A 26649-nucleotide genomic window follows, 5' to 3' on the forward strand; every position below is an offset into this window, starting at 1 on the left:
TTTGAGTCCTGATTCTCTCCTGCTCTACCATTTCTCTATTCTAGAATTTTCAGTATCTTTTGTCACTTGACAGATCAGTCCTAACTGGTTTTTTTGTGGGAAATTTTTATTATTTTCTGCTCTCATCCAAGGCCCATACTGGTTTTCTAAGATGCTTCCCACTATGGTTCTCTTCTCTTTGCAGGATCTTTCACTGTACCCTACTATCCCTCAGTTGTAGTAAAAATCTGGGCATCTTTCATACTTAAATGCCACCCACTTCATAAATCCTGCTAATTTTACCATTGTTCCTCTTAGCAGAGGCTTGGACAAGTTTGTTAAGGCTAGAATTTTCAAATGTCTACCCTCTTTGCCCCCTGACTGAGGGATAACCATGTCTTTAACTTCTTTGAACACTGCCCCAATCTTTCTTCCTACCTCTTTAGATAGCCAGTGTACTGGCAGATTCCAGTACTGCACCCATAAAGGTGTGTTCACAAAAGCTTTATAATTTTCTTCTATTCCTTCTGACGACCTGTTCAACATTAACATTTGATTATCTATCATCCAAGGGCCACCTTCAGCAATTCTAACTTTGTCATCAGGGTTAGGGATGTTAAATTGAAACAAATTGGTTTCCAGCTCCATCACTGTCGAAATTTATTATGGAATGTATAAAATATAGTTAGTTAATTACCTCATTTTGCATACGCTTATTTTGGAACCAGTACTTCACTTGCTTTGGATCCAATCCTAAGTCACGGGCAAGTTGTACCCTTTGTGGTTTCTTCGGCTTAGGACACTGTTTGAAAAACCTAAAAATTCGAGAAAAAAGAATGGGTTTAGACACACAAAAAATGCTAAATTTTGTTGAATGTTTCTATACTTCAGGTCAAGAATTATGTAGCAATTGGTAAATTTAAGAATTTTCAAGAGCTTACTCTTCCATTTCATGAATTTGTTGAGGGATGTGGCGATGGTAACCTTTTCTCTTATGGCCATCTTGGTTATCTTCGCCCGATTTGTGGGCATCTTCATCGTCCGGAATGCCATGATCAGATGCATATGACATCACATCAGCCGGGAGAATATTATTATTTCCAGGATTAGCTTGAAAAGATTAGCAAAAGATGTTAAGATTAAAATCTTGATTCTTTTGATATATAAATGAATCACATGATTGATTCTTACAATAATTAAATATGTTTGAAAAAGAAAATAAGAGTAATGGTTTAAAAAATTAGAACTAAAAGTAATTTCCAATACCTTATTTTGATTGACTACAAATTAGATTTATATGTCTTTGTTTGTTCAAAGTACATAGATGTTAAGTCTGATATATATGGAATGACTTAATAAATGTTTGTGAATTATTCACCAAATTTTGTACATTCTAAAGTATCCTATGTTTCGTTGGCAATAGTCCCAAGCTGAATTGCAAGAAATGGATTAAGATGGAGCTGACCAAAATTTAGCACCACTTTTGTTCCTCAGTTATATTAATACCTTTTTCCAAGTTTCTTATTAACTTAAGAAATTATAAATTTCAAGTTTTCAATTGAATACTTTAGAGTGATAAAATTATATGATACTTATCAAAATTTTTGAATGATGTTGTAGAAGTAATGATGGCTAAAAAATCTAACAAAATTTTTTTTGGCCTTCTTATCTATTACATATACCAAAAAACTAAAGATTGAAAGACAAAGCAATGATTTCCTTTTTTCCATATGAAACTCTATAAGATTTTTCTTTCTATAAATAGGCAAGACATTAATTATGCTACTAACATTTAAAAGATGAAAAAACTTTTTTTTTTTTTTTAAAAAAGCTAAAGAAATGAACCACTACTAAAAATGACGGAAACATGAAGTGATATTCAATGGAGTTTTTGATGAAATGAAACTGAAAAATGTTTTCTAGAGTTGACCTGTCCAGCAATAATCCCAGAAGAAGATGCTAATTGTCTCATTTCCTTCAATGACCACCGGATGTTGTCCAATCATAATTGTTCTCGTTATTTCAAACTCACAAAAGCCTACAAAATCCTGTACAAATAGATAATTGTGTTAGGAATTGGTTAATTGTGATTATTAGTTTTCTTATCATTTTTTAACTTTTACAGTACAACTCTTATCCATATATTTTTTTCCTTTTGTTTTAGTTTTTTGTAATCACAAATGATAAGAGAAATCTTACTTGGATGAGTTTATTAGATAACAATAGCACATCCTCAATTTTTTGCTTTCTATGGAAAATAATATGTGTTTTCCTAGAGTTCTAGCATCAATTGACTAGAAAAATAAGCCAAAGTTCAACGCTAGAGGTAATAAAGTTTTTTTTTTAAGTGTAAGTGGGAGGTCACGAATTCCGGACCTCTTATTTACACTCTCTTCTCTCCTACCATCCAATCTATTCATTTCCCCTAGAGTTAGAGTTAATAAAGTTCAATGTATAAACTAGATGTATAAACAAGTCACCAGGCAAGAAAAAAAATGATAAGTGCATATCAAAGCATATCAAAGATCTCCATCCCTATGAGTAAGGTAGTTTTCTCTTCACTATATCAAGGTATAAATGGATTTTGATATACAATCACAAAAATGTCTCTTTCAAGAAACTATCAAATCTAGAAGAATATAGTGTCTTTAACCCTTTTTCTGTGAATGCTAAAAAAATTGCTTAAGAATAGCCGCTTTTTGGGCAAAAATTTTCACAATCCTTTTATGCAAAGAGTGATGCTAGAGAGAGATTACAATATATACGAATTTGAACAAAGAAAGAATTGGAGGATAGAGCACGGATCAAACCTGAAGGGAAGAACACTACTACAAAAATGTCCTTTTATGACATTTAAAAGCGTCATTATAGCTCGATGTAATGACGTCTGATCTATAATGACGCTCTACTAGAAACGTCGTCCATTCTAGCGTCACTATAAGTTTTATGACAGTTATCACGAGTCCTAATTTATAGTTCTATTGGCATTTATAAAGGTCATTATTTGTCGTTTTAATAACACTTTCAAATGACAAGAAATGCTAGAGAACAGTTAAGGTTATATGAATCTAAAGTGATACTCTTAACTGTCATATATTGGATCTATCTTGACGCTTCTATTATGTAAGTACAATAAGATATTATGACACATTTGTAGTATAAGTAGAATGAAATATTATGACACTTTTATGGTGTAACTAGATTAGGTTGTTCTGACACTTGTTAACATGAAATTTTGTGAATTTTATGAACCGCAAAAATCGAAGTTGTGACACTTTTAAGTGTCAATACATCATATTGCAATAGCCTTGTATACCATCCGGATTTTTATACCCAAAAGCAGAAATCACATTTCATCCTGCCTGCACAATGTAGATTCTAATTTTTGGAATAATAAAGTTATTAGTACCACCTTATAAAGGAAAACCAAAGTGATTTACGTTTTCATAGTAATTAGTGCAATACAATCAGCCAAACTGGTGCAAAAGTACATCATCCAAGTAACTTAAATGGCTGCTATGTCAACAAATTACATGCTAATTCAGAGATTTTTCCACAGTTATGAGTATTGCAATAGCATTGGCAATACATATCAAAGAAGCAATAGTTCAACAAGAACTCAACAAAAAACGCATTGACAATATCTTCAAAAAGTAGCCATTTGACCCAAGGATCCTTTAGTTTTTTTTAAGATTCACCTACAAGTGTCATAAACCAAGAAATAGAAGTTACAAATCACATCTACAGCTCTTCTTTTACAGTTTTAATGTTAGAAAATAAATAAAAACTAAGTTAAACAAATGATAAAGATAAGATAAAAAGATTACTAGGTTTATTGGCCAAGCAATAGCTACTCCAATCTTGTGAAAATTATGGTATGGCTTCATTAGCTCTTCATCATTCTCCACAAGCATATGCACATGGATTTCGCACCAATGTGATCCCAACGGCGTGTCACCAACTTCAGCAGTTGGATCCAAATTTCTAACCACTCCAACAGCACAAATATTGTTCGAATCAACCATGCTTCTTATTGTAACTTTATCCCCAACCTTGAAAACAAATTTTATAAAGCATATAACCACATATGAGAGAGCAAGTCTTGAACAGATATTCAATACATAGTACCACAAGAACCAACACAAAATGACAGCCACGACAAGTACCAAAACCAAAGTGCAATCCATTACAATCAATAATGATATCCAAAACAAGAATCTCAACAATTAAGTAACCTATAGCAATTACGAACATGTTCATGAAAACCATTTGTGAACGCAACATCTAAAGAAAGTCATAATTGAACTGTTTATTACCTTTATCGACCGAAGAATAGCATTTGATGACTGTGAAGTAGATCTTTGCTGAGATGGTGAACTTTATTAAATTGTAGAATTTTTCTGCATCAATATTCGGATGTTCTATTTCTAATCTTTCTCCCATATCTAGGTCCTAGTTTAGAACTCCTAATGCATCTTGTAACAACCCCTGCATATCATCTATGGGATTGAATGGTGGAACTTCATTTGATGAGCCATGTGAAGATGTATGATGCAAATTCGAAGATAGCTCTCCATGAGCTAACCATTGAGTAGATCCCTTAATAAACCCTTTCCATATCAAGTGTGATTTGGCCTGCTCTCTCGTGACAAATACCCCATTCCCACACCTAATGCATGGGCATAAAATCATCTCCCCTATACTTCCATTCGTAAATGCCAAAAAAGAAAATCTTCTAAACCAGCTTTATACTCATCACTGATCGTGACATACTTATCCATCTTTTATCCATGTTCACATAGATTATAATTATAAAAAAAAGCTTCATTAGCATCTACAAGATAATTCTATCTAAACTATTACTGATTTTTTCATGAAACATTTACTTAGATAAGAAAACTAATTTCAACGAGATTAATAGAAGACACAAATCACTCATGGAATATTACAACAGTAAAGCTACCAATAGGAAGCTTTTTAAAAGAATTTTACCAACCCAAAAAATGCTGTTTTTAAAGCAATTTACTGTCTAAGCTTATCAAACTTCAAAACAAATCAATTTGATTAAGTGAGACAGCAAGAATCAAGAAAATATTGCAGCCTATAAAGCCTATCACATTTTCACTTCCAGTATTGCAGCCTATAAAGCCTATTGCATTTCCACTTCTTGTCTTTTAAAATTTCAATATTCTCACAATCTCTGCTATTCTCTGCTTCAAACACCAACAAAGTCATGCCATTACTACCAGAAGATAGAAAAATAGAAAATAAATACTACTGCTGCTATTACTAATGCTATATTTTGACTACCCAGTCACAAAGACGGGAATGGAATATCCAGGTATTCTAGACTTTTGAGTAATAAGAACTAATCCAAAAGTATCAAAACAGAATGATATCAAAGGAAAGACAACAAAAGTTCAATTCCAGATTATAAGACACAAACTATCGAACTGATGGTAGGCACAAAAGAATAACAGTCTAGGGAATTCAAAATTAGTCCAATAATGTAGCCAATATCAAATTGAGATAGAGAACTTGGACAAAATATTAGAAACCCAACTAATCAGCAATAGAAGTTCTATCCAATTGAAAATAACCGCCACGAACTTTAATGTATTGGTAACCTAAGAGTAACAAAAACTTAATGTATAATTTTGGTTACCAACAACTCCAATTTCCTCCAAGTGGAAAGGGAATCAACGATCAGTACTCGCTTAGATGGAATCGAAGATGATGGCTGCTACAAACTTGAAACTGCATTGATGGAATAAACTTGACTTAGTCCCCACTTGATATATGCTATGTATGTAAGATGCACTTTGCATTAGAATCCTACGGGTAGAGCATTCTTTATCAAGTTCAATACCAATAATGCAAATGTTAACTAGTCAAAACCCAGGTTGACACCTCAACAAGTAGCTACTTGCACATTTTCCAGAGGGTAGAAATCAAGTGCTATTGTGGCATTAATAAAAGACTACAGGTTCTAATTAAGTTTTACACTGACAACAAGACCATAGTACCATAAAATTTTAAGATTTGGGGTGTCTAGATAAATTTGAATTCTAAGGTTTTCATAAATTATTATATGTTTAGATGTAGGCTTGGCATAAGTAATAACCAATTAAGAAGCTCATAATCTAACAAAATTACATAATGGCCCCGTTTGGAAGGTGAGTTTTTTGAGTGTTTGTATAAAACTTTACTGTAGATCACTGTAGAAGTTGTAGAAAAACTTTTTGTGATATGAAAAAACATTTTTTTCCTTTTCATTTTCTTTCTTTCTTTTTTCTTTTCCTTTCTCCCTTCCCGCTTCTTCTCCCTTCCCGCTTCTTCTCCCTTCCCCTTCCCTGTTCCCTCTCCCGAAACCAATGAAGCAGCAACTTGCAGTGCTTTTTTTTTTGTTGCTTTTTTTCTACTTTGACATCTAATTGTTCTATGAAAGTCCTTAAAGCCTCTGGAAGTGGTTCGCCATTTCTCAAGTGCTGGCAAATCTCATAAATCAATGACCGGCCATGATCAATTGAAGCACTTTGGCTGGCTCTGTCATGGAGAACAAAAAACTGTGAAGGAACTTTTCTGCAACCCAGATTAAAGAAAGCAGAAGGCGTAATTTCCTCAACTTGAAGAAAAAATAAGGCGTGATTCCTCCGCTTGAAGGGTCCTGCCCGCTACCCCTTATTCTCCCTCTCCCCCTCTCCTCCTGTATCTCCCTCTTCTCTCTCCCCCGCCACCCCTCTTCTCTGCTCTCTCCTTCCCCTTCCCTCACCGCCGCTTCAAAACCTGCCGGCAATTAGTGCAGCAACAAACTATTTCCTTTTCAATTTTCCCTCTCCCTCTCTTCCCCTCTCCTCTACCGCATCAATTCTCCCAATGTCCGACGGCGATGACTCCCTCCTCCGCAAGGCATTAGCCGACAAGCTGGCTACCATCCAAGCCCAAGCCAACACTGTTCGCCAATGGAAGGCCTCTGGAGCTTCCAAGTCCGATATCAACGCCGCCGTCCAATCCCTCAATGCCTTGAAACTAGATAAGGCTTTCCTCGAGACCCAGCTCCTCCAAAATCAGGCAAAGGGGGAGGATGGTAAGGGAAGATGAGGGGGATAGGGAAAAAGAAAAAAAGAAGAAGACCGACACTGGAAGAGGTGATCGGCGCCGAAATCGGCGGCTAGGTGGTGGCCAGCGACGAGGTGGTGGTTGGGGTGGGGGAGGAAGAAGAAGAAAAGGGGAAGGGAATTTTTTTTTTTTTGTGTTTTGGGTATTTTGAAGTGTGTAAGTAAAAAATTTTGAGAAGTTTTTTTAAGTTACTGTAGCGAAAGTTGGTAAAAAACCAGTATAATACAAATTTAGGTAAAAACTTAACTTCCAAACAGGCCAAATATCATTTTATTACCATTTCAAATGTGTTCACGAACTAAGTAGGAACCTTCCACAGAAAATGCACAAGGATTCTATACTTAAATAGACTTTTCATAGACCCATTTCTTATGTTGTATAAACAAATTGAACTAATAAGAACTCTTTAATCTTAAACAAAGATATCAAATTGGTAATTGCTAAAAACCAAATCAACTACTAAGCTTCTTGGTAAACCCACTAGACACACTTAAAGACATCATTAGCAAGAAACCTGGCTCCTTTGCAAATGTATAAGGATTGCATACATGAACAGATTTTTCATTGACCCATTTCTTTATATTGTGTAAACAAATAGAACTAACAATAATTCTTCAATCTAAAACAAAGATATCAATATTGGTATCGACAATTGCTAAAAACCAAATAACTACTATGTTTCTAGGCAAATCCACTAGCCACACTTATAGTCTTTATTAGCATTTAGCAAATTACCAAATGAGAAAGCGTTGTAGAATCAGCACATATTTAACATACATTTCAACCAAAAAATTCTCAAAAAGCTTGCAAATGGAATACCTAGCAAATAACCTTAGCCCCCTTTTTCCTCATCTCAGAATCAAATTTAATTTACTAATAATCAGTTTTTATTTGAGAGGAACACAATAGAAATTTTAAAAAAAAAGCAAATAAAAATCAGAAACATGAGGATGCCAATTCATTGTAACATGCACTTACATATTAGGGATGGGTGGGAAAGCATTAATAGTGAGACCGTCGGAAAGTGAAGGTGGAGCGATACACAAAGAGGACCAGAAAATTCTCACAAATATTTGGTCCTTTGTAATGAAGAAAGAGAATTGAGATGATGAAGCCAGGTTCAGAGTAAAGGATAGCAAATTTTTGCAATTGAAAGGGAAAATTTTAGCCCATTCTAATCGCTAGAAAAAGGGGAAGCTAGGTTAGATTAACAGAGAAGAGTGGGAGAGGAATAAAACCAATTAAAATTTTTGTTATAGGGGGCAAAAAGAGTAGCACCCAAATTTACTACGAGTTGGGTGATGATTTGTAGTACGTCACTTGGCCAAGTAAGGCACCGCCTGGGCACCCCCTCCGTCACCCACCTCACTCCTGCCCCGTTTCCCACGCAGTCCCCGGAGAAGAAATAAAGCAATAAAAAAAAACTATCAATTTTGTTTAAAATGTATAGGTTACCTGGTAGTAATCCTCCTTCAGATGTTGTTGTAAGTAGGAGAACAAGTCCTGAGACTTGTTGGCGATTTCCAATGAACACCGTGGCTCCACCGTTGCACTTCGGGCTTGATAGATCTCAAATCTAATTGGTTTGCTAAAAACCCAGATACCAATTCCCGTTCAAACTCCATGCTAAAAACTCCATGCCGTTGTTGATTATGCTACCTTCTTAAAAGTTTACATGTTTGTCTTCAAATTGGAGAGAATTAACAATCGGGTGGAAGAAAGAGAAAGAAACAAGGGATTCAGTTGTGAGAGGGGTGAAGGATTTTGGTTTTTTATAGAGAGAGTTAACGTGATTGAAGGTTTTAGGAGAGAGAACTAGGATGAACAAAGAGTAAAGTTTATTGGATTCATTGGACTAATTAGAATTTTTCCCAAAAAAAATGGCGCTGAAGTGTAGCGCCATTCTCTTTCCCGTTTTTGTTTTTTACTTTTCACTTCTATTTGGACAAGTTAGAGTGATACGACGTCGTACTCGTCATTTTTTTTGTCACTTTAATGACGTTCCCTACTGCATGTTACATTAACTTTCTGTTATGACACTTTTAGGAAAATGTCATATTAAGTGTGTAACTAAAGGTCATTTTTGTAGTAGTGAAAGCAAGGTGGAAGTTGAGCACAAATCAAACCTTAGCTAGCTAGCTGAATGTGACGACCCTACCTTCCCCCTAGGGCGTACCCAAGGGTTTGGTGGGCCGCCTGCCCAACTCTTGCCAGGACTCACTCACTCACTCAATCAACTCTCAAGATTAATCATTTAAGTCTCCAAAATAACATTTAAGTTCTACAATTCAACCAAAATGTAAACTTATTTACAACCCAAAAGCCAAATGTATGATACAACATCAAATGTCAATATACATCCTATCAACCAAAAGTATAAGTACAAAAGGATTATACACTCTAGTTCACACTTAATTGTTTCGGACCTCCATTCCTGTAAGGAAAACAAAAAAACCTAAAGGAATGAGTTAAAAACCTAGTAAGGTTCCTAAACAAACAATCGGGTAGAGAAACCATAGAAATATGGCATTTATCAGTTTGAACACTTTGCACAATAATATCCAGCCATTCAAGAAATAAACATTAAATCATTGGAAGGATACGTGCTCACTTGGAGCCATTCATTCAAATAATTCATTCATTCATTTGCCAACCATTTTCCTTATCCCTCCACCATTAGAAAACATTTGCAAGTGAAAATTCCTTCAGTGTTTTTGTCACTCATTCATTGATATCATTGCATTGAATCTACTGGCCAGTTCTCTACCAGACTTTGCGGTAATACTCAAGTATACCAAACATTGTTCCAGGGTCACCAGTCGCCCGACTGAATCCACTTCTGTCTCGAGTCGAACTGGCAACAAAGGGCAAGGGTCCAGTTCAACCAAAAGGCTTACATTCATGCACAAGTAGCATTTAATCATTGAAAATTCACTTTTACTTGGGTCGAGTGCGATAAAGTACACACTCACCTATCGAAAATTCATTAGCAATAATTGGAAAGTATTTAACATTCTAGCAATATTCACAACATTTCACTTAGTCATTTAAAGCATACTCATGCAAGGAACACTCATCAGTTTAAGCAAAATAACGTCAAAGTTTCCTTCCAGATTATGCCCTTGATCACCGACAAACTCTAAGAATAACCAAGAGAAAAATATTATGATTCAACTATCCAAAATTTAGGTGAACTAAAGAAAATCCAAGTAACTACTAGTGTAAAGATGCAAATATGATTTTGGAGTGAAAGAAACAAGGTAATGCACCTCTTTAGGTTAGAATATTCACTCCAACTCAACATACAATTGTTGTTTAAGGTTTTAGCAAGTGAAGTCAACAAGAGTGTATCCAAAAGACTACCACACTAAAGACTTGGAGGCTAAAAGATAGCAAGGTGCAAAGCTGCCATCCAAACCAGAATTTTTCGCAGCCACGAAACAAGTACAATCATGAGGTTTTCACCTCCCAATCTCCGTAGTTTTCACTCAAATCCCCGCACAAAAGTCTTAACCAAGGTTTGGAACAAATTTTGGCCAAAATCAATTATGAAAAGATTAGAAAACAACAAGGTAATAGACTTCGATATCACTTGGCCAACAAGTGAAATTTCAGCCAGCAAATTGAAGGAAAATTCTTCCATTTCAACCAAAATTCAACACATAAGTAAAGCTTATAGGTTTACCAAGCATCTTAAGCAAAGTTATCACAAAACCAACCCAAACTTGAAGGAAACAAGCGGCCCCAAAATTTGGACAACACCTCCCCTTAGTTTCTTTACTTTTCCATCCAAACTTAACACCACATCTTATCTCAATTCTACCTCAATCGCAGCCACAAATCATAAGCTATCAAATACACTTAATTAAAGCCACAACACCCTCCAAATATAGCCAATTTATACTCAAGAACCAACCACAATCAAGCTAAATTTTGGAAACGCTAAGCTGAAATTTTCACATACAAGCTGGAATTTTCTTTAAGCAAGCCAAACTAGCATATAAAAACTAGATATTTCACATAGCAAAGCTATCAACTCATGGCCAAGCTCAAGCATCAAATAAGGGCAGAAATTTCATCATAAAAGCTGGGTTTTTCCATATCACCAATTCAAACCATGAAATTTCTCATAAAACTACCAAAATTACAACCCTAGACCACTAGTTTGCAAATATTTGAAGTAGAGGAAAGTTTCTTGCCATAATACCTTAGAACCCTATTCAAAGAGGCTGCAAAGACCTTTCTCTTCCCAAATCACTCCACCAAAACCTTTAAACTTCCTTAGAGATCAACTTTTATGGTGTAGTTTGCAAGATTAACGGTTGAAACTCAAGATTCAAGCAAGAAATTGAGGTTGAAGATGAAGCTTCTCTCTTGTTTTTCCCTCTCCAAGGTTCGGCCAAGCAAGGAGCAAAATGGAGAAATTTTGGGTCAAATTTGGTTTAGTAAAGGTTAAGAAAGTCTTGAGTCAAAGTTCAACTTCCAACGGTTTCGCGACACTTGGCTCTCCTAGGTTTATTCTCATCTCTTTGTCTTCCAAGGCTAAACTATCTAGCGAACCTCTAATTATCTCTTAGCACCTTATAAAATAATATCCCTTCATGCAAAACTCCACCTAGTTTTCAAAAATTTATCGCACTTACCGCATTAGCAGGTCCCACTTCCATAATGCGGTTCAAACTTAACATGTACTAACTTATACAAGAAAAATGGTTTAAAACCTTAATTCTCTTATAAAAATATCAAGGAAATTAAGGCAATAAGTTAAAGTAAAGAAAATGTAATCGAAGAAATAAAATAAAGTAGAGAAATTTTTCCGGGTCCTTACACTGAAACTATCTAGAGAGGGGGTGTCAAGCACAATATATAAAGTGAAATTACTGTAACCCAAACAAACTGAAGGAAAAAGACAAGTCAAACAGGTGAGTGTGTAGAAAGGATGAATGGATAATAAATAAATTGAAATTACAACAATCCCAACAAACAAAAGGAAAGAGGAAAGTCAAGAAGGATGCAGTAATTAAGTGCCCAGAAGATAACTATGAAATATACGTAATGAACACACCAAATCATCCAATGTTTGTACAAGCCAAGGACCATAAAGCTTATTAAGTCCTACTTGGTACATAAGCTAATCTTAAATAGAAATTCTCTATGATATTATCTAGTAATTAATGGATAAGTGAACAAGTTAAACATCTTTTGCTTAGATTTGCAAACTTTTCTTGTTTCACCTCTAGTACCTTTCCTTTCTTCACCTTATTTACCCTGCTTAATTTCTTTCTCCTTTTATATTTTAGCTCTGAACAATTATACATTTATGTTGGCCCATAGTTACCAAGTCACATTATGCAAGAGAAATCACAAAGAAAGATGAGGTGTATATTCAATTTAATGATTGTTTTAAGATCACTTATTATTTGTCTACCACTGATTTTTGATTGGCAAAGACGATGAACGATGGCATTTACCTCCTTTTACAGCAAAGTTACATTAACATTCCAGTTTATAACTAATTCTATTATACGTTGATATATCATTTTGGAGTCTCTAATACTAAAAGTTGAAAAAGAAAAGGTTGTAAGATTGTTTAATGCAGAAGCTGGTAATTCCAATAGGTCACTGATAATGATAAAGCAAAAATTTAGAGTAGAAAATTTTAAATGTTTTTTGGACAGTTAATCAATTTTTTGACACTTTTTTCTTTTCCTATGAAAATTTGAAGAAAAGTTTGCAGAAAGCAAAACTGGATGTGCACTATCAAAGAGCCATAAAGCTGCAATGAAACATCTAAGGAAACAAAAAAAAAAAAAAAAAAAAAAAAAAGAAGGTATAAAAAGTGGTGCTAAAGAGAAAAACAACAATTGCCAGTCGGCATTCATGCCAAAGAACAGAAACTTCACTCTTAAATTTTTCTTTCCAATTCTCACTACTGTTAGGCGTCACCTCTTTGAGTTAACATAAAAACACAAACGCTTACATAGAGGACGACAAAATCAGTCAACTCTCTCATATTGATATATATCCAACTATCAGATAAAAATTACGTATAAGGATGAGAAAAAATTACAAGAAAATCACTTTGGATAAATGCATGCAAACAATGTGTTGGCAAAATGGAAAAAATTCATAAGACATTGAATAACAATAACCAAATTGAGACAAACAGTAAGCAACAACTTATTTGAGAAAATTAAATGCTTCAACCATAGTTGTTTCACTTGTCAAGGACACCACTAGTCAATCAGGTAGACATTACTCGTGCATTAGTCAAAATACTGTATAAGAGAAGGATCCTTTTGAGTATTTCTGTTTTTGTACTCTCTACTTTCAAAGTGCCTAGATAATACCACTCTAATCTAATTGAAGAATTTAACAGTTGCAAATTTACTGCTTGAATAAGAACTCAATACTATTTTGGGACCAACTTATTTTTAGCATCAGTAGTTGCTTGGCTAATATCCCTGTTAGTTGAACTAGGTCATCCACTTTATATATGTCTCAATTGGTCCACCTAGTTAGAAATTTTCTAGGGACAAAAATGACGGATTACTTGCAAAGTCGGCATGGAAAGTTTGTAGTTAAAGATACAGTTATAGCTTTACATCAACCGAGGGTGGAGGTAAGCTGGGATAGCTGGTGCGCAGGAAACCTTTGTTGCTCAGTTTGCTTTTGGGCTTTGGCTATTGTGTAGAGATATTCTTAGTACAAATGTTAGATTGAAGAGGAGGATGACTACACAAGATTTTTTTTAAAAAATTTTTTTGAGCTTTGTATCTACAAAGCTAAGTCGAGCATTTGTTCTTTCAGTATGGTATGACCTATCAAGTCTACAAGCAAATTTAGTGGTACAGGGAGCCAGATCCATGGTCGATTGAGTTGTCTTGTTACTGTTTATATTCTATGCGTAGTACTTCCAACTTCCAAGGTTCAAGTATGTAAGTTGACACTTGCAGCAAATATATATCATGTGTGGAACTGGAGAAATCAAGTAGTTTTCAATAAGAACCTATGGATTGTTGAAGTTCTTGTGTGTAAAATCATTTCAGATTTTCAGGCAACCGTACTAAGTTAGAAGCCCGTGAGCATGAGTAGACAGTTGGGAGATTTGCTTGCCATGGCAAAGCAAATTTCTTTAGGCTTTTCCTTTTTTACTAGTGGTTTCGCGGTCCTCCTTTTGTGTTTGTTTTACCCTGTTTGGGCGATAGATTTCTAGTGTTATGCTAGACTGTGTATGTTTTTTTGATATATCAATAAGAACACGTTTATCTAAAGGGAAAAAAGAATGTTTGAGAGGGGGATAGAGAGAATATGTGTCTATATGTGACTGTGTCTCTGATAGAAGATAAAAACTGTGTTTGTATGAGAGGATGTGAGTGAGAGATCACGTTTTAATATGTGTTATAGAAAAAAGGGATAATTTCACAAACCTCTCCTGAGGTTTCTCACAATTACCAAGAGCTCCCCTCAAGTTTTAAAAATTATATATATCTCGCCTACTTTCACTATTTAGTAACAATGTAGGTCCTCGAATTTAGATTTTCCTTCAAAAATCCTAAATTGCCCTTTTGTACAAAATTAAGAAAGAAATTTATAGTATACTCAATCATTTTTTTTCACAATTTGTATAAATCAACAAGCCAAATTCCTAACAACCATTCAAACATAAGTTCTAAATCAAGTAACCATCCAAAAGATACCAAATTGCATATACAATATCAATACTTGCCACAATAAAAAAAAATACACACATACACAAATCCCATTGATAACCAATTTTATACCCCCAAATTAAATATCAATGCTAAAATACCTTTTTAATATAAACTAATTCGATCTAGAACCACCATTACAACTCTCCTATCACCTTAAAAATATTAACATCTCAAAAGTAGATAATAAATTCTATCTTCACAATAAAATCATAATAAAAAATTTCTAATCCAATGAAAGAAGTCATTATGTAATTATTGACATTTTATAAAAGTTTTTCTTAACAACAAATAAAATATGACAAATTTCATATCTTTAGTTCTTCTTCCTATTTCAATCATCAATTTCATTATTTATTTCTCTATCACTGTGAGTCTCTTCATTTCCTTCTAATTTGACACATGATCTATTCTCTTGTAGATTTTGTAATTTCAATTTGCTAATATTCACAAAACTAAAGATAATAAAAAGAGGTTATATTAACTGGAAAATAGACAAGAGATAGAAAAATAGATTTTTTTTTTTAGATTTTGTAAATTTATTGCCTTAAATTTAAAATTGTCTACTAAATGGAGTGTATTATAGGTATTTTACTACATCAAGGGATGTAATTGTAATTTCTTAAACCTGAGGGGAGCCGAATAAAATTATCAGAAACCTCAAGGGAGGTTTCTGAAAATATCCCTAGAAAAATTATGTTGTGTGTGAGAGAAAAGATTGTGTATGATTATGAGTGTGTGCACTTGTGTGTGTGTATGAGAGAGAGAACGTGCATACGAGTGCAAGTGTGTCCGTTACAGAGAAAATATAAGAGTATATATAAAATAATAAGGATTTGAGTGAATACAAAAGAGTACTAATAGAAAATGGATTAATCTTTCCTACACTAGCAGTGTATACATCATCCGCATTAGATGAATGACAACTATGCGAAATTTGAATTTGAAATTTAACTTTTGTACACATGTCATGAATCTAATAGTGATAGTGTATACACTGCCAGTGTATATAAGATTTACTCATAGAAAATTTAGCAATTCACGTAAATATGTGTCCACATTAAATGGTGCTTAATGTATTTTGACATAGAAAATTTTGTTATCAAATAGATTTAGTAGGGATAAAAAAAAACACTTACCTTATTTCATTACAAAAACTTAATAAGTTTGTCAAAAATCCCAAAACGTTGCACTTCTACTTATCATGCGAGTCTTATAGAACGCAAATTTATGATGGAGCCCAACAAAATAACATCAATTTTTGACCATTAATTTCTTAAGTTCTTGTTTGTTTCTTTGATTTTATCTATTCAGTTATTCTCAGCAGGGAAATTAGGCTTAGTGACCTAACCTATTTTGCATTTGAATGAACCAACCAGATAATATGATGTATCCCTCTGCGATTAGCTGAGTCTACAATAGTTTACTGCATTTATTTCCTTTTTCTATGCTCGTCTACCACGTTATCATTTTCATCCCTTAAGCTTTTTCTAAACATTATTACTTATTTGAGTATAGATGTCTAAGATTCGATGTCTTCTCTAGAAAGGGTGAAGAATTCGAACTTTATGATTAGTGAACTTGGGAATTGAGAGTTATATCTTAAGGTCAATGCCAATTTGGCCCTACCAAAGAAGGTTCAATTCTCAATTTGGCCCTTCGAAGTGTTTATATGGGGTCCTTCCATCCAACTGCAATTATATCCCTAACATTTGACTAGTCAGTAAAAGATCTAATAGAGAATCTAGCAAATATATTGGTTTTTTCATAATATTTCCATTTTTTTTTGGCCTTTTTCATTTTTACTTTTTTTTTATCCTAAGAAGAATAATAGCCACCATTGCGGCTGTTTGGTATACAGGCTGGCAATGACCTTGTGGCACTGGTGATGATTTATAACAAAAAAACACTCCTAAATTTGATTTTTTTTTCAAGTAAAATATAATTCTAGCAAAAAAAAAACTGCATTGACATAAGGTCAAAACGACAAACCAAAATGGAGCATCCGGAACACATTGGTTAAGCGTTTTGTAATAACACAAAACTGGTAAAAAAAAAAAAAAAGTGGCTGCTGCTGCTGTTGTTCCTTGTAGGGAAGAACAAGAAAAGGTGAAAAAATATTAAACAGTGAAAATTTTTTGGAAATAAAAATTATAGAAGGAAAGATAGGTTTGTTTGCTTGGGAGTCAGTTATGTTGCTAAAATGTGCTCAGAGGAGTGACTTTACTAATTTGCAGTTGCTGTTTTATGACATTGATGAGCATTTACTAGCTCGATTGGTGTGAAAATTAGCTTATTTGTTTCCTCATCAACCCTCTAGGTAACAGTCCAGTTTTTGCAATTGTTTAATCTTTTTTCCCATTTTTTTGTGTTCTTTTCTTATTCAATGAGATACCAATTTTACGTTAAAAATCTAATAATAATAGTAGTAGTAGTACCCCATTGTATGATTCAACATGCACTAGCTCCCTTGTTGAGTAGTTCTTTTGCTTTTTTTTTTTAATAGAAGGAGGTATTCTAGTTTAGTCAAACTAATTCATCTCTTGACTTGCATAGCCCTGCCCAAGAATGCATGTACTAGCTCCCTTGTTGAGTAATCAAATTTTAGAACTTTGGTTGAATTGAATGGAAGCACTAGATTGGACATCTTTTCCGGTTTGGAGGACCAAATCGAGATTTTTAACTAATTTGGATGGCCAAACCAGCATTAACAACTAGGGGTGGGCAGGGTCGAGTACCCATCATATGCACCATTAGGCTGATTCAATTCATACCTTGTGGGTCAATTATTTTCTGACCCTTATTCACCCTCCATTAGGGTGACTACCTAGTTATCAAATACCCGCTGAGATAGGATTGGATCAACGAGTACCCGTCTCGCTCCACTTATCATTTAATTTTTTTTAAAAAAAATAATTTATACTAATTTAATTTTGTATTTTATATATTCATCTAAAATTTAATAAAGATTTTTTCTCAAACAAAGTCTCCCACCAAGAAACAAACATGTAGAGAGAATACAAGAAAAATGAAAAAATTATAAAAATTCAAAATCAATAAAAATTTGAAATAAGTAGTACTTGTTTTAATTATATATTCCAAATTAATTAAACTTTTTTAAAAAAAAACATAAGATCATGACCTCTACAAATAAATCTTGTAAATAAACTATAGTCTCCCATATTTGTAATGCAATTTATTCAATAAAATTACTTATTTAACTCTAAAAATATTATTTTATAGTATACATATAAAAATAAAAAATATATAACTCTAATTTTAATTTGCCTATTGTATTCCATGTTTTCCATATCCAGTGTCCTGTTTAACAAGTCTGTTTTCCATATCCAGTGTCCTGTTTTAACTGCTATCCAAATACTCAGCCCAATTAACCACCAACTAGTTGGATGAAGTAAAATGGCAGCAATCAAACATTAATTTAAATGAATAATTAATCAATAACATCCCTAGAGATACAAGTTAATACACTGTTTATTCCATAACCCTCCTCCCCAAACGGGAAATTAAATGTAAAACAGAAGAAACTTACGTATACCATAAAATGAATCTGTTGGTTGTTCCTTTCATTGGCCCCAAGGCAATAAGAGGAAACTATTCAATATCGTGAAGAACATGGTTGCACAAGCTGCTGGCAACCAATTTGGTTACCTTGTTCAACTTCCAAGCCTAACTGAAGAAATTTTGAGGCCACAAAATTGACATCATTAACTTTTGCGAGGTTTTTTTTTTTTCTGAAGAACTTTTGCTAGTAGTTTCAAGCTTCTAGTCTCTTTCAATACTCTAATGAATCGATTATATAATAACTAAAACAGAATCCGCATACTTGAATAAAAAAATAATGGTTGCATAAAATAGAGAAAAGATGAGTCACAGAACCATATTGAGATGGTTCCTACATTCAGTGCAACTTCCATGAACTACAAAGGTCAAACCCCATAGACATTTAGCCTCAATTTTCTCTTCCTTTTTGCACGTTCTTTCATTTTCCCCTTAAATTTTCTTGTTGAAACTGCTGATCCTTAACTAAATAAATTCTTTTCCCCTAAACCAAGATTCCACATCATGGGCTCCATTTTTCTCCCTTGCTGACATCAACCTTTTTTGGCATTTTCTATTCACTCTTAAAGTTTATTAAACTATATATAAAGGTAGCAACCTTACATAATGATTCGACACCACATTGATCAAAGGCCAGCAATTGCAACAGCTGATCAAACTACAAAGTCTTTAACCACCTCCAAACAAATACCATCCACATACATATTTTTCTTCATATATCTTTTCTCTTAGATTCAAGAAAGGTCCTATCATGAGTTCTTCTATCAACAAATTTATAGGTTCTCGAGGAACAGCACAATCTACAGCTGAGGAATCTGGATGGACTCAATATTTTGACGATTTTTCATCAGATCAGAAGGAACATGATAGCTCATCATATTCAAATGGTAGCCCTTCTTTGGTTTCTGATGCAGCTTCTCCCAACAAAAAGGAAAGCGGTCCATGTTCTGCATTTTCTGACCAGCAGGTCCCCAGGAGATTGAATGTCAAGGAAAAAAGAACCAAGAAATATTCTTGTGATGATCTGGAAGACACTGCTTCTTCACCTGTCAATAGCCCCAAGGTCTGACAACAAGAATTCAGCACTTCTTTTTTTTTCCCTTAAAGTTATTTTTCTTCTCATCATTCTATTTAAGCAAAGTTTTATGTTTTAAGATCATATGTAATGATGAATATTAGGTTAGTAGTTTGAAGCCGATGGATTCGACTTACAGAAGAACAGATGAAAGTATTAGCAATTTTCGGGTAAGAATGATCGATGCATACTACAATCAAAATAATTCCTTTTGCCTTTTCTCAACTCTTTGAAAACTTTTGCAACAAATATATTTAAAACAAGAAAATCTTACACACCATATCTAAAAGTTTTTCTTTTATTTTCTTTTTTCTGTTGATAATTCTCCAGGGAAAGGAAACCAGACCAGTTGCTTTACATCAATCAGATGAAAGAAGCAGCATAAACTTTGATGGAAAGAATAATGGCTATGTGGAGTTGAAGAAGAAAGGACTTTGCCTGATGCCATTCTCCATGGTTCTCCACTACCTGGGCTAGCTGACAAGTATTAGCTCACGTTATGTGATTAAGCATCATTAAACTATTATATGTATAGTGGAATTACTGGTAATCTTGTTCATATATATCCACACAATCTGCCATCTTATGTTGGCGTAAATTTGAGTACACAAATTTTAGTGGTTGTATTTTTTTTCTTTTTTGGTATGGATTATTGATTGAGAATGAAGGAAAGGAATTAGAGACAAAAGCGTTTTAAGAGTTTAATTCGTCACTACATATCTTAAGCAGTGACAGCTAGCTGAAAATTGTTTAGGATTTTAAATACTCTATTAAGCTTTCTTGTGGATAATTGACAGATGAACCGCCAGACTTTCTTTTGTTCTTCCTTTACCTTGAGTAGAGGTTTGGGAACCACTAGGCTTAATGTGGCCAATAATGACTCAAAGCCTTCTATCATTATCACATTAAAAAAGCTTAATTTTCAAGAAATTATGCCTTTACATCATCCACAGTCTCTGGTGGAAGTCCTTATAATGGTGCAAACTGCAAAACTGATGATTTGAGGGCATTAGAATGTAATAGTAGCTTTTGATGACTGGCTTATGTTAACCGTCACTCTAGATAGTTATTTCAATCCCATTTTATCTAGAAAAAGGTCTATCTTGACATGATGATAAAGGAAAACTAGAAATCCACTTATATGGTTGGTTTTTTGAATGCTTTTAGGGAAATTCTTCTCGAGTACATGCCCTTGTAAATGCGACATAGAGATAAAATGGTGATCGAAAATGTATTTGAAAATTTTAAACTCGACGTGTTTCTAAAAAATTTGCCCTGAAAAATGGATATGCGTGTGTGTGCATGCAATAAGAAGTTGAAAATCTACACTACTTTTAGAAGAAAATTGAAGAATGTTAGGATCAATATGTAATTTTAAAAATGGGAGAAAGATAAAGCAAAAAGAAACAAATAAGGAGGACACCATCTAGAAACATGTATAAGGTACTAAAGAGAGAGATAATATTGGTATAGGGAGGTCCATCATTTGACAAGTAGTGCTAATAACATTAGTACCAAGGACTTTCGATTGGCTAATTCATCATATTCAATTGTCACATCACCTAACTAGAATTGTTAGAAAAGGAACAGTTGATCAAATGCAACGCTTCAGTTCTGGTCTCTAACCAAATTAGCAAAAACTATTAAATTGTGGGCTAAAACCATGGGCGAGGACACACCAACAGAATTTTTACATGAAGCCATTAGCAATTTTGTTCCAATAAATGCAAGTTTTACCACTGACAAACACTGCTAGTTTTATAAAATCTTTAGGTTATATGCTCAAAATGTTTAACACACAAATAAAAGTGTTTCCCCGGTTGTAGGTATGGTGATTCTATATCTGGCAGAATTTGGATGCATATATCACATTTCCCACCAAACAAGAAACTGAAGAATAATATAAAGAATATGGTGATCATGAATGTGTCAACAACTTCATACAATTTTTTTAAATGGGATTGGAAGCCAAATATTCTTCCACAGAATCCAAAAGGATACAATTTCCTAGTAAAAGCATGGTAAATAATGGAAATATTAATTATTAGTTTGACAATCATTAATTAAAATATTCAAAGGTACGGCAAATTCAAGACCCCTCCATGTGCAAAAACGTTACGGCAGGTAAAGTCCACAACTGTCCTAGCATATACTCTTTTGGTTGACTTTCCGTTAATTTCTTCTAGATAAAACTCATAAATCTCTCAATCTATAAATCTTCGAAATAAACGAAGTAACAAAGATAATGATGATTAATTAAAATGTGACAGGCAAGTAGCAAGAAAGACAGAACATTGGCAAGAATTGATGTTTGAGCCATTTTAACATACATTATGCGTAATAGTGAAGAGTTACATTTAGTTTTCATGATTATTTTGACGCTTTAAATCGTTAATTTTCCTGAAAGCATATTTAAATACATCAATGAGCAATAAAATCTTGAAACGTCCCCTTCTTGCCCCTAAGTCAGCCCTATTAGGAGTTTACACATAGTGTGTCTTTGTGTCTGTTTAACTTGATAATTGAAAGGGTAGAGAGAAAGGTGCTTGGTAAATAATAAATGTGTGATTTGAATTTCTTTAAAGGCATAGCTCTAAATATATGTGAGCAAAAATAAAATTTTCAAGTTTTGCTTCACATTTTCTTGAACAAAAAAGTTTGACGTATTTTCTTTAAGTTCTTAAACGTTTGTATAAGGTGTAAAGTTTCCATGAATTAGACATGTAAAGACATGAAAATTACTCTTATTTTGATAGGCCAATGAAATGAATGATTGTGGCACTCATCTCCAAACCAGGACCCTCATAGGATTATGGAAATGAAGGACGGGGTAATTAATATCCCAACAACATGGTTTTGATAATATGAGCGCATAAATCCTTGGATTAAGTCTATTAAGTCCAAGTCCAAGGTCAGTTTCATGATGAATGATCTGATACGAAAGGAAATGACCGCACTCCATGTACATCTGTGCATTTAAGTCAGAAAGACAGTCATGACATGAGAATTTTCATTTGTCTAATTAGAGATTAAAGTTAAACCACCCCTCCTAGGTTGGATAATGATCAGCATGTGAGCCAAAAAAGGTTGTTTATTAATCATTCAATTTGACCAAAATAATTCAACTTATTGGTCCGTGACATAGTAATTAACCAGAATCTAATCATTGAGAATTGAAATTGGGTGGTAAATTAAAGGGTTCGCAAACATATGCAGCATAAAGTAGTCACTAATGTCATAGTTGGATTGGACCCGAAAGATAAACTTGCCTGTTAAGGTTGGATAATCAGGAGCATTTGAACCCATAATATTCTTTTATGTTCGAAATGATTGAAATTGATAATAAATTGAACTTTATCGGTCAGTAATATGGTTAACAAGCTTTAATAAGGTAACATGGAGTTCTGGACTTTTGGGTGGTAGATAAATGGTCTGGCTCATACCATAGGCTGTTGAAATGATACAGTAACCAATAGGCTAGAGCTAAACTCTATGGCTTACACGTCGATAATACCAAACATTCAATGTGCATGATAAGACCTTTAATCAATGATTTACGATTATCGAAGTATATAGACAAAATAAAGCTAATGATTAAAGTATCTTATTGGATTGTACATGCCAACTTGGATGGAGAAGCCCTAAAATACGCTAGAAAAGCACAATTAATCTCCTACTATATATCTCTTGTAAGGGGAATAAAAGGGAAAAATTACATGTTTCATCCCTTATATTTCACAAAAATATTCTTTTTATCACTCACTTTTAAAACGAAATAAATTCATCCCTTACATTTAAAAATTGAATCTATTACATCTCTAAATCCAACTTTCAATTTGAATCATACCATTCAATTACCCAGTAATAAATTTGAGGATATAATTAATAGATCACTCGATCAACTCCATTACATTCACATGATATTTATTAAACCAAAAAAGAAAAAAAATTAAAAAGTTATAACATAAAAAGACCATTCTTTGTCTTGGAATGGTAGGGTTTCTATTTGGATAAATCTTTTCATGCACCGTTAGAATATACACTTGCGAGTCTAGATGCATATCATACATACAAAGTTTGGTGTTTAAATTTAAATTGAAATGATATATCAAGTATCTAGACCTATCAGTGTATATAATGACAATTTAGGAAAGATTATTTCTTCTTTTTTATGTCATAATTTTTTATTTTTCCTTTTTGGGTTCATTAAATTTCACGTGAATATGAAGTTGAATTATGATCACTTGTCGCGAGTGTCAAAGATTAATTACTAGAAACCCAAAACATGTAGTAGTGGGAGTCCAGGTCGAACTAAAACCATTTGGCCTAAATTACCCCGAACGCCGGTAGTAATTCACAGATTCTCTGGTTTCTAGGATAGAATCAAATAGCTCACTTAAATTAGGAGTCGTTTGTCTAGAGCATGTCGGGTCTTACATCGGGTTGTAAGACGGGCGCCCATCATAGATAGACTGTTAATTTGATTGAATTCAACTTCAAGCTCAAATGGGTCTTCTGTTTGGCCCCCATCCTATCACCCATCAGCTGCTAACCACTTGAGGTCACATTTTCCTATTAATTAATATCTTTTTGCTTTATTTTTACCACAAATGCCTTTAACACTGTCCAACCATAAAAACACAACTAAATAGCACTTTTAAAGACAAAACATGCATAAAATCATAGTGATAGAGGAGCATAAAAATATATCAAACATGACAGCTCAAGTTAACCAAGTGATCTACTAATTATATCTTTGAAATTTAAAATTGGATTGTTGGGTAGTTAGATTCAGATTGAAAGTTGATTTCAGGGACGAATTTGCTTCAGTTTTTAAATGCCAAAAACGAATTTTCTTCGTTTTAAAAATAAGTGACTAAAAGAATATTTTTATAAAATATGAGGGATGAAACTGATCACTTTTTCGAATATATCATGTTATCTCTTGGATAGACTTGAAATTTTTTTTATTCGACAGGCCAAAAATTTTTTAGTTCAAGAAAAACTCTAAACTTTACAAACTGAAAGATAGATTTGAAACTTTTAAAGAGTGTAATTAGTACAACATTGTTTTGTAAAACCTAATAGATTTAGACCATTGAAGAGATAAACATTTCTTTCTAGCAAATTGGAGAACGTACTGTATGCCTTTGGGAAGTAGTTAAACTATCTTGAACAAACACAAGTACCTTAAGTTACTAGCACTAAGAACTCCAAAAGTTCCTTATATTGCTTGATGAAACGCATTTCAAATCTCCATATGCTACACTTTGTTTTGATTGGACTTCGTCCTAATCTTTCTCTAACACTTTAGCTGTCACCAAGATTATATTTTATTAATCATGGACTGCATTTTTTCGTTCCTTATCATCCGTCTTGTTTACTTGATTTGACTGTGGTACACTTAAATTGCACAGCCTAGCTAGCTATTACAAGTTAAATGCATAGCCTAGCTACCACAAGTTTCCCAAGTTTGGGGAGGGGAGGGTTGAATTGAAGGGAATATAAGTGGGAGGTCCAAATTCTGAGTTCAAAACCTTTTAATAAAAAAAAAAGAAAAGAAAAGGAGTTCCCAATGTTTTGGTTATTATTTGATTGACAGCCATGATGGTATAATAATTTGTATTAGAAGATCAATAGCGGACTCTATCTTTTTGGAGTCAATTAAGCTTCGAGTCTTGTACATCACAGCCAACTAATCAATTACATTTGCTGGCCTCTATACTTATCTGCTTTAAAATTATCCCAGACTGCCACTTGCCAGGTGCTTAATCTGCCTGTTAGCAATCTAGAAGAAGGACCTATATCTCACAAGGATATAGTTTGCTTTGTTTAATCTGCCTGTTTGCTTAAGGATGCCAACATTAATATCTCATAAACTGATAAAGGAACTATAAATGCAAAAATAAATGCCAAGGCCACTAATTTGGTACTTAGATTCTTTGAATCTCAACTAGTTCAATTACCAATTCTTGACTTGTAATCTGTGTTGTCCTCTGTAATCTGAATCTATGCCAACTTAGTTCTTTGTATTTTGGTAAGTTTAGTCCTTTACGTATCAGCATCATAGTTAATTGTTATAATTGAACAGGATAAGGTTGAGGGATGAAAGATGTATAAATGCAAAGAAAATGCAATAGGGTCAGATGACTCAAAATCTTGGAGGATAGGCATTATTGAACTTCATATTCATGAACCAAGGTTTGGCCGGAACATAGAAATCAACATTACAACTCCATTTCATGAGTTTGTTTAAAAAAAAAAAATAAAAATGGGAGAGCATCTCATGAGTTTGTTCTATGAAAAAGATGATTATTCTTATGTTACATTTGATACATTTAAGCTTCTATATCTCGCATAAGTCCTCATTTACTCTTATATATCAATTTTAACTTAAGGAATTTTCTACTCTGTCCGCAATAAAGAATACTATGAAAGCAATGTGGTTCTTGTCAAATCAACTCCAAAACCATGATGGAACACAATTTTCTTACTTCTATCAGAAAATAAATTAAGCACAATATTGGTTATGTCCTTTGACCCAGAACTTCAACTTAAGATAGCCCAATTCTCATGTCAATTCCAAAATATATACCGAAAAATATACTTAGAACATTTTGAAAATGTAATAATAGTGACAACATGAATAAACCAAGTAAATATATATTTGATACAAGATACAAATGACTAATGATAGACGTATACAAGTTTGCAAGTCACCAATTCTTCTCAAATCAGAAGCAGCAAGGTTTTTAGTCTTAAATGACCCAAATGTGGGAAAATGACATATGGAAAACTTGATCACAATGTTTCGGAGTTTGAAGGCATAAACAAAATTAATTCATGGAAGACAATATGTAATAGATGACAGATCCAATATGGATTAACAATTTTACAGTTTTCCCAAGAATCAGTCATATTATTACATTGCCGGCTACTAATCAAACTCTAATTTTAAGTTGTAGCAAAGAATATTCAAGAGTTGAAAAAGTGCATTTGACACTTGAGAGAAGAATGTCCTTTGCGTAGCAGACATAACTGTTGAATCATAGGAATAAACTACAAAGCAAATTTCAATGATTTTACGTGATATTTATTGATATTGACCTCCCCATTTCTCGTGAATGGCTTCCAACAAAGTAGATGACCATGGCCATTTTTGCTAAGATTATTCCAAAATTTTGT

The 26649-nt window shown here is 33.6% G+C and overlaps 1 protein-coding gene across 1 annotated transcript; it reads left to right on the forward strand.

The window, feature by feature from the left end:
- Nucleotides 1–19047: 19047 nt before the first annotated feature.
- On the forward strand, nucleotides 19048–20068 carry LOC113772555 (vascular-related unknown protein 1). Its single transcript, XM_027317177.1, has 3 exons — nucleotides 19048–19452; nucleotides 19569–19634; nucleotides 19795–20068. Exons 1-3 carry the CDS (start codon nucleotides 19141–19143, stop codon nucleotides 19939–19941), a joined length of 525 nt encoding a protein of 174 aa, XP_027172978.1. The 5' UTR covers nucleotides 19048–19140; the 3' UTR covers nucleotides 19942–20068.
- Nucleotides 20069–26649: the final 6581 nt, after the last annotated feature.

The sequence above is a fragment of the Coffea eugenioides genome, chromosome 5 (assembly GCF_003713205.1).
Source record: "Coffea eugenioides isolate CCC68of chromosome 5, Ceug_1.0, whole genome shotgun sequence".
Lineage (NCBI taxonomy): Eukaryota > Viridiplantae > Streptophyta > Magnoliopsida > Gentianales > Rubiaceae > Coffea > Coffea eugenioides.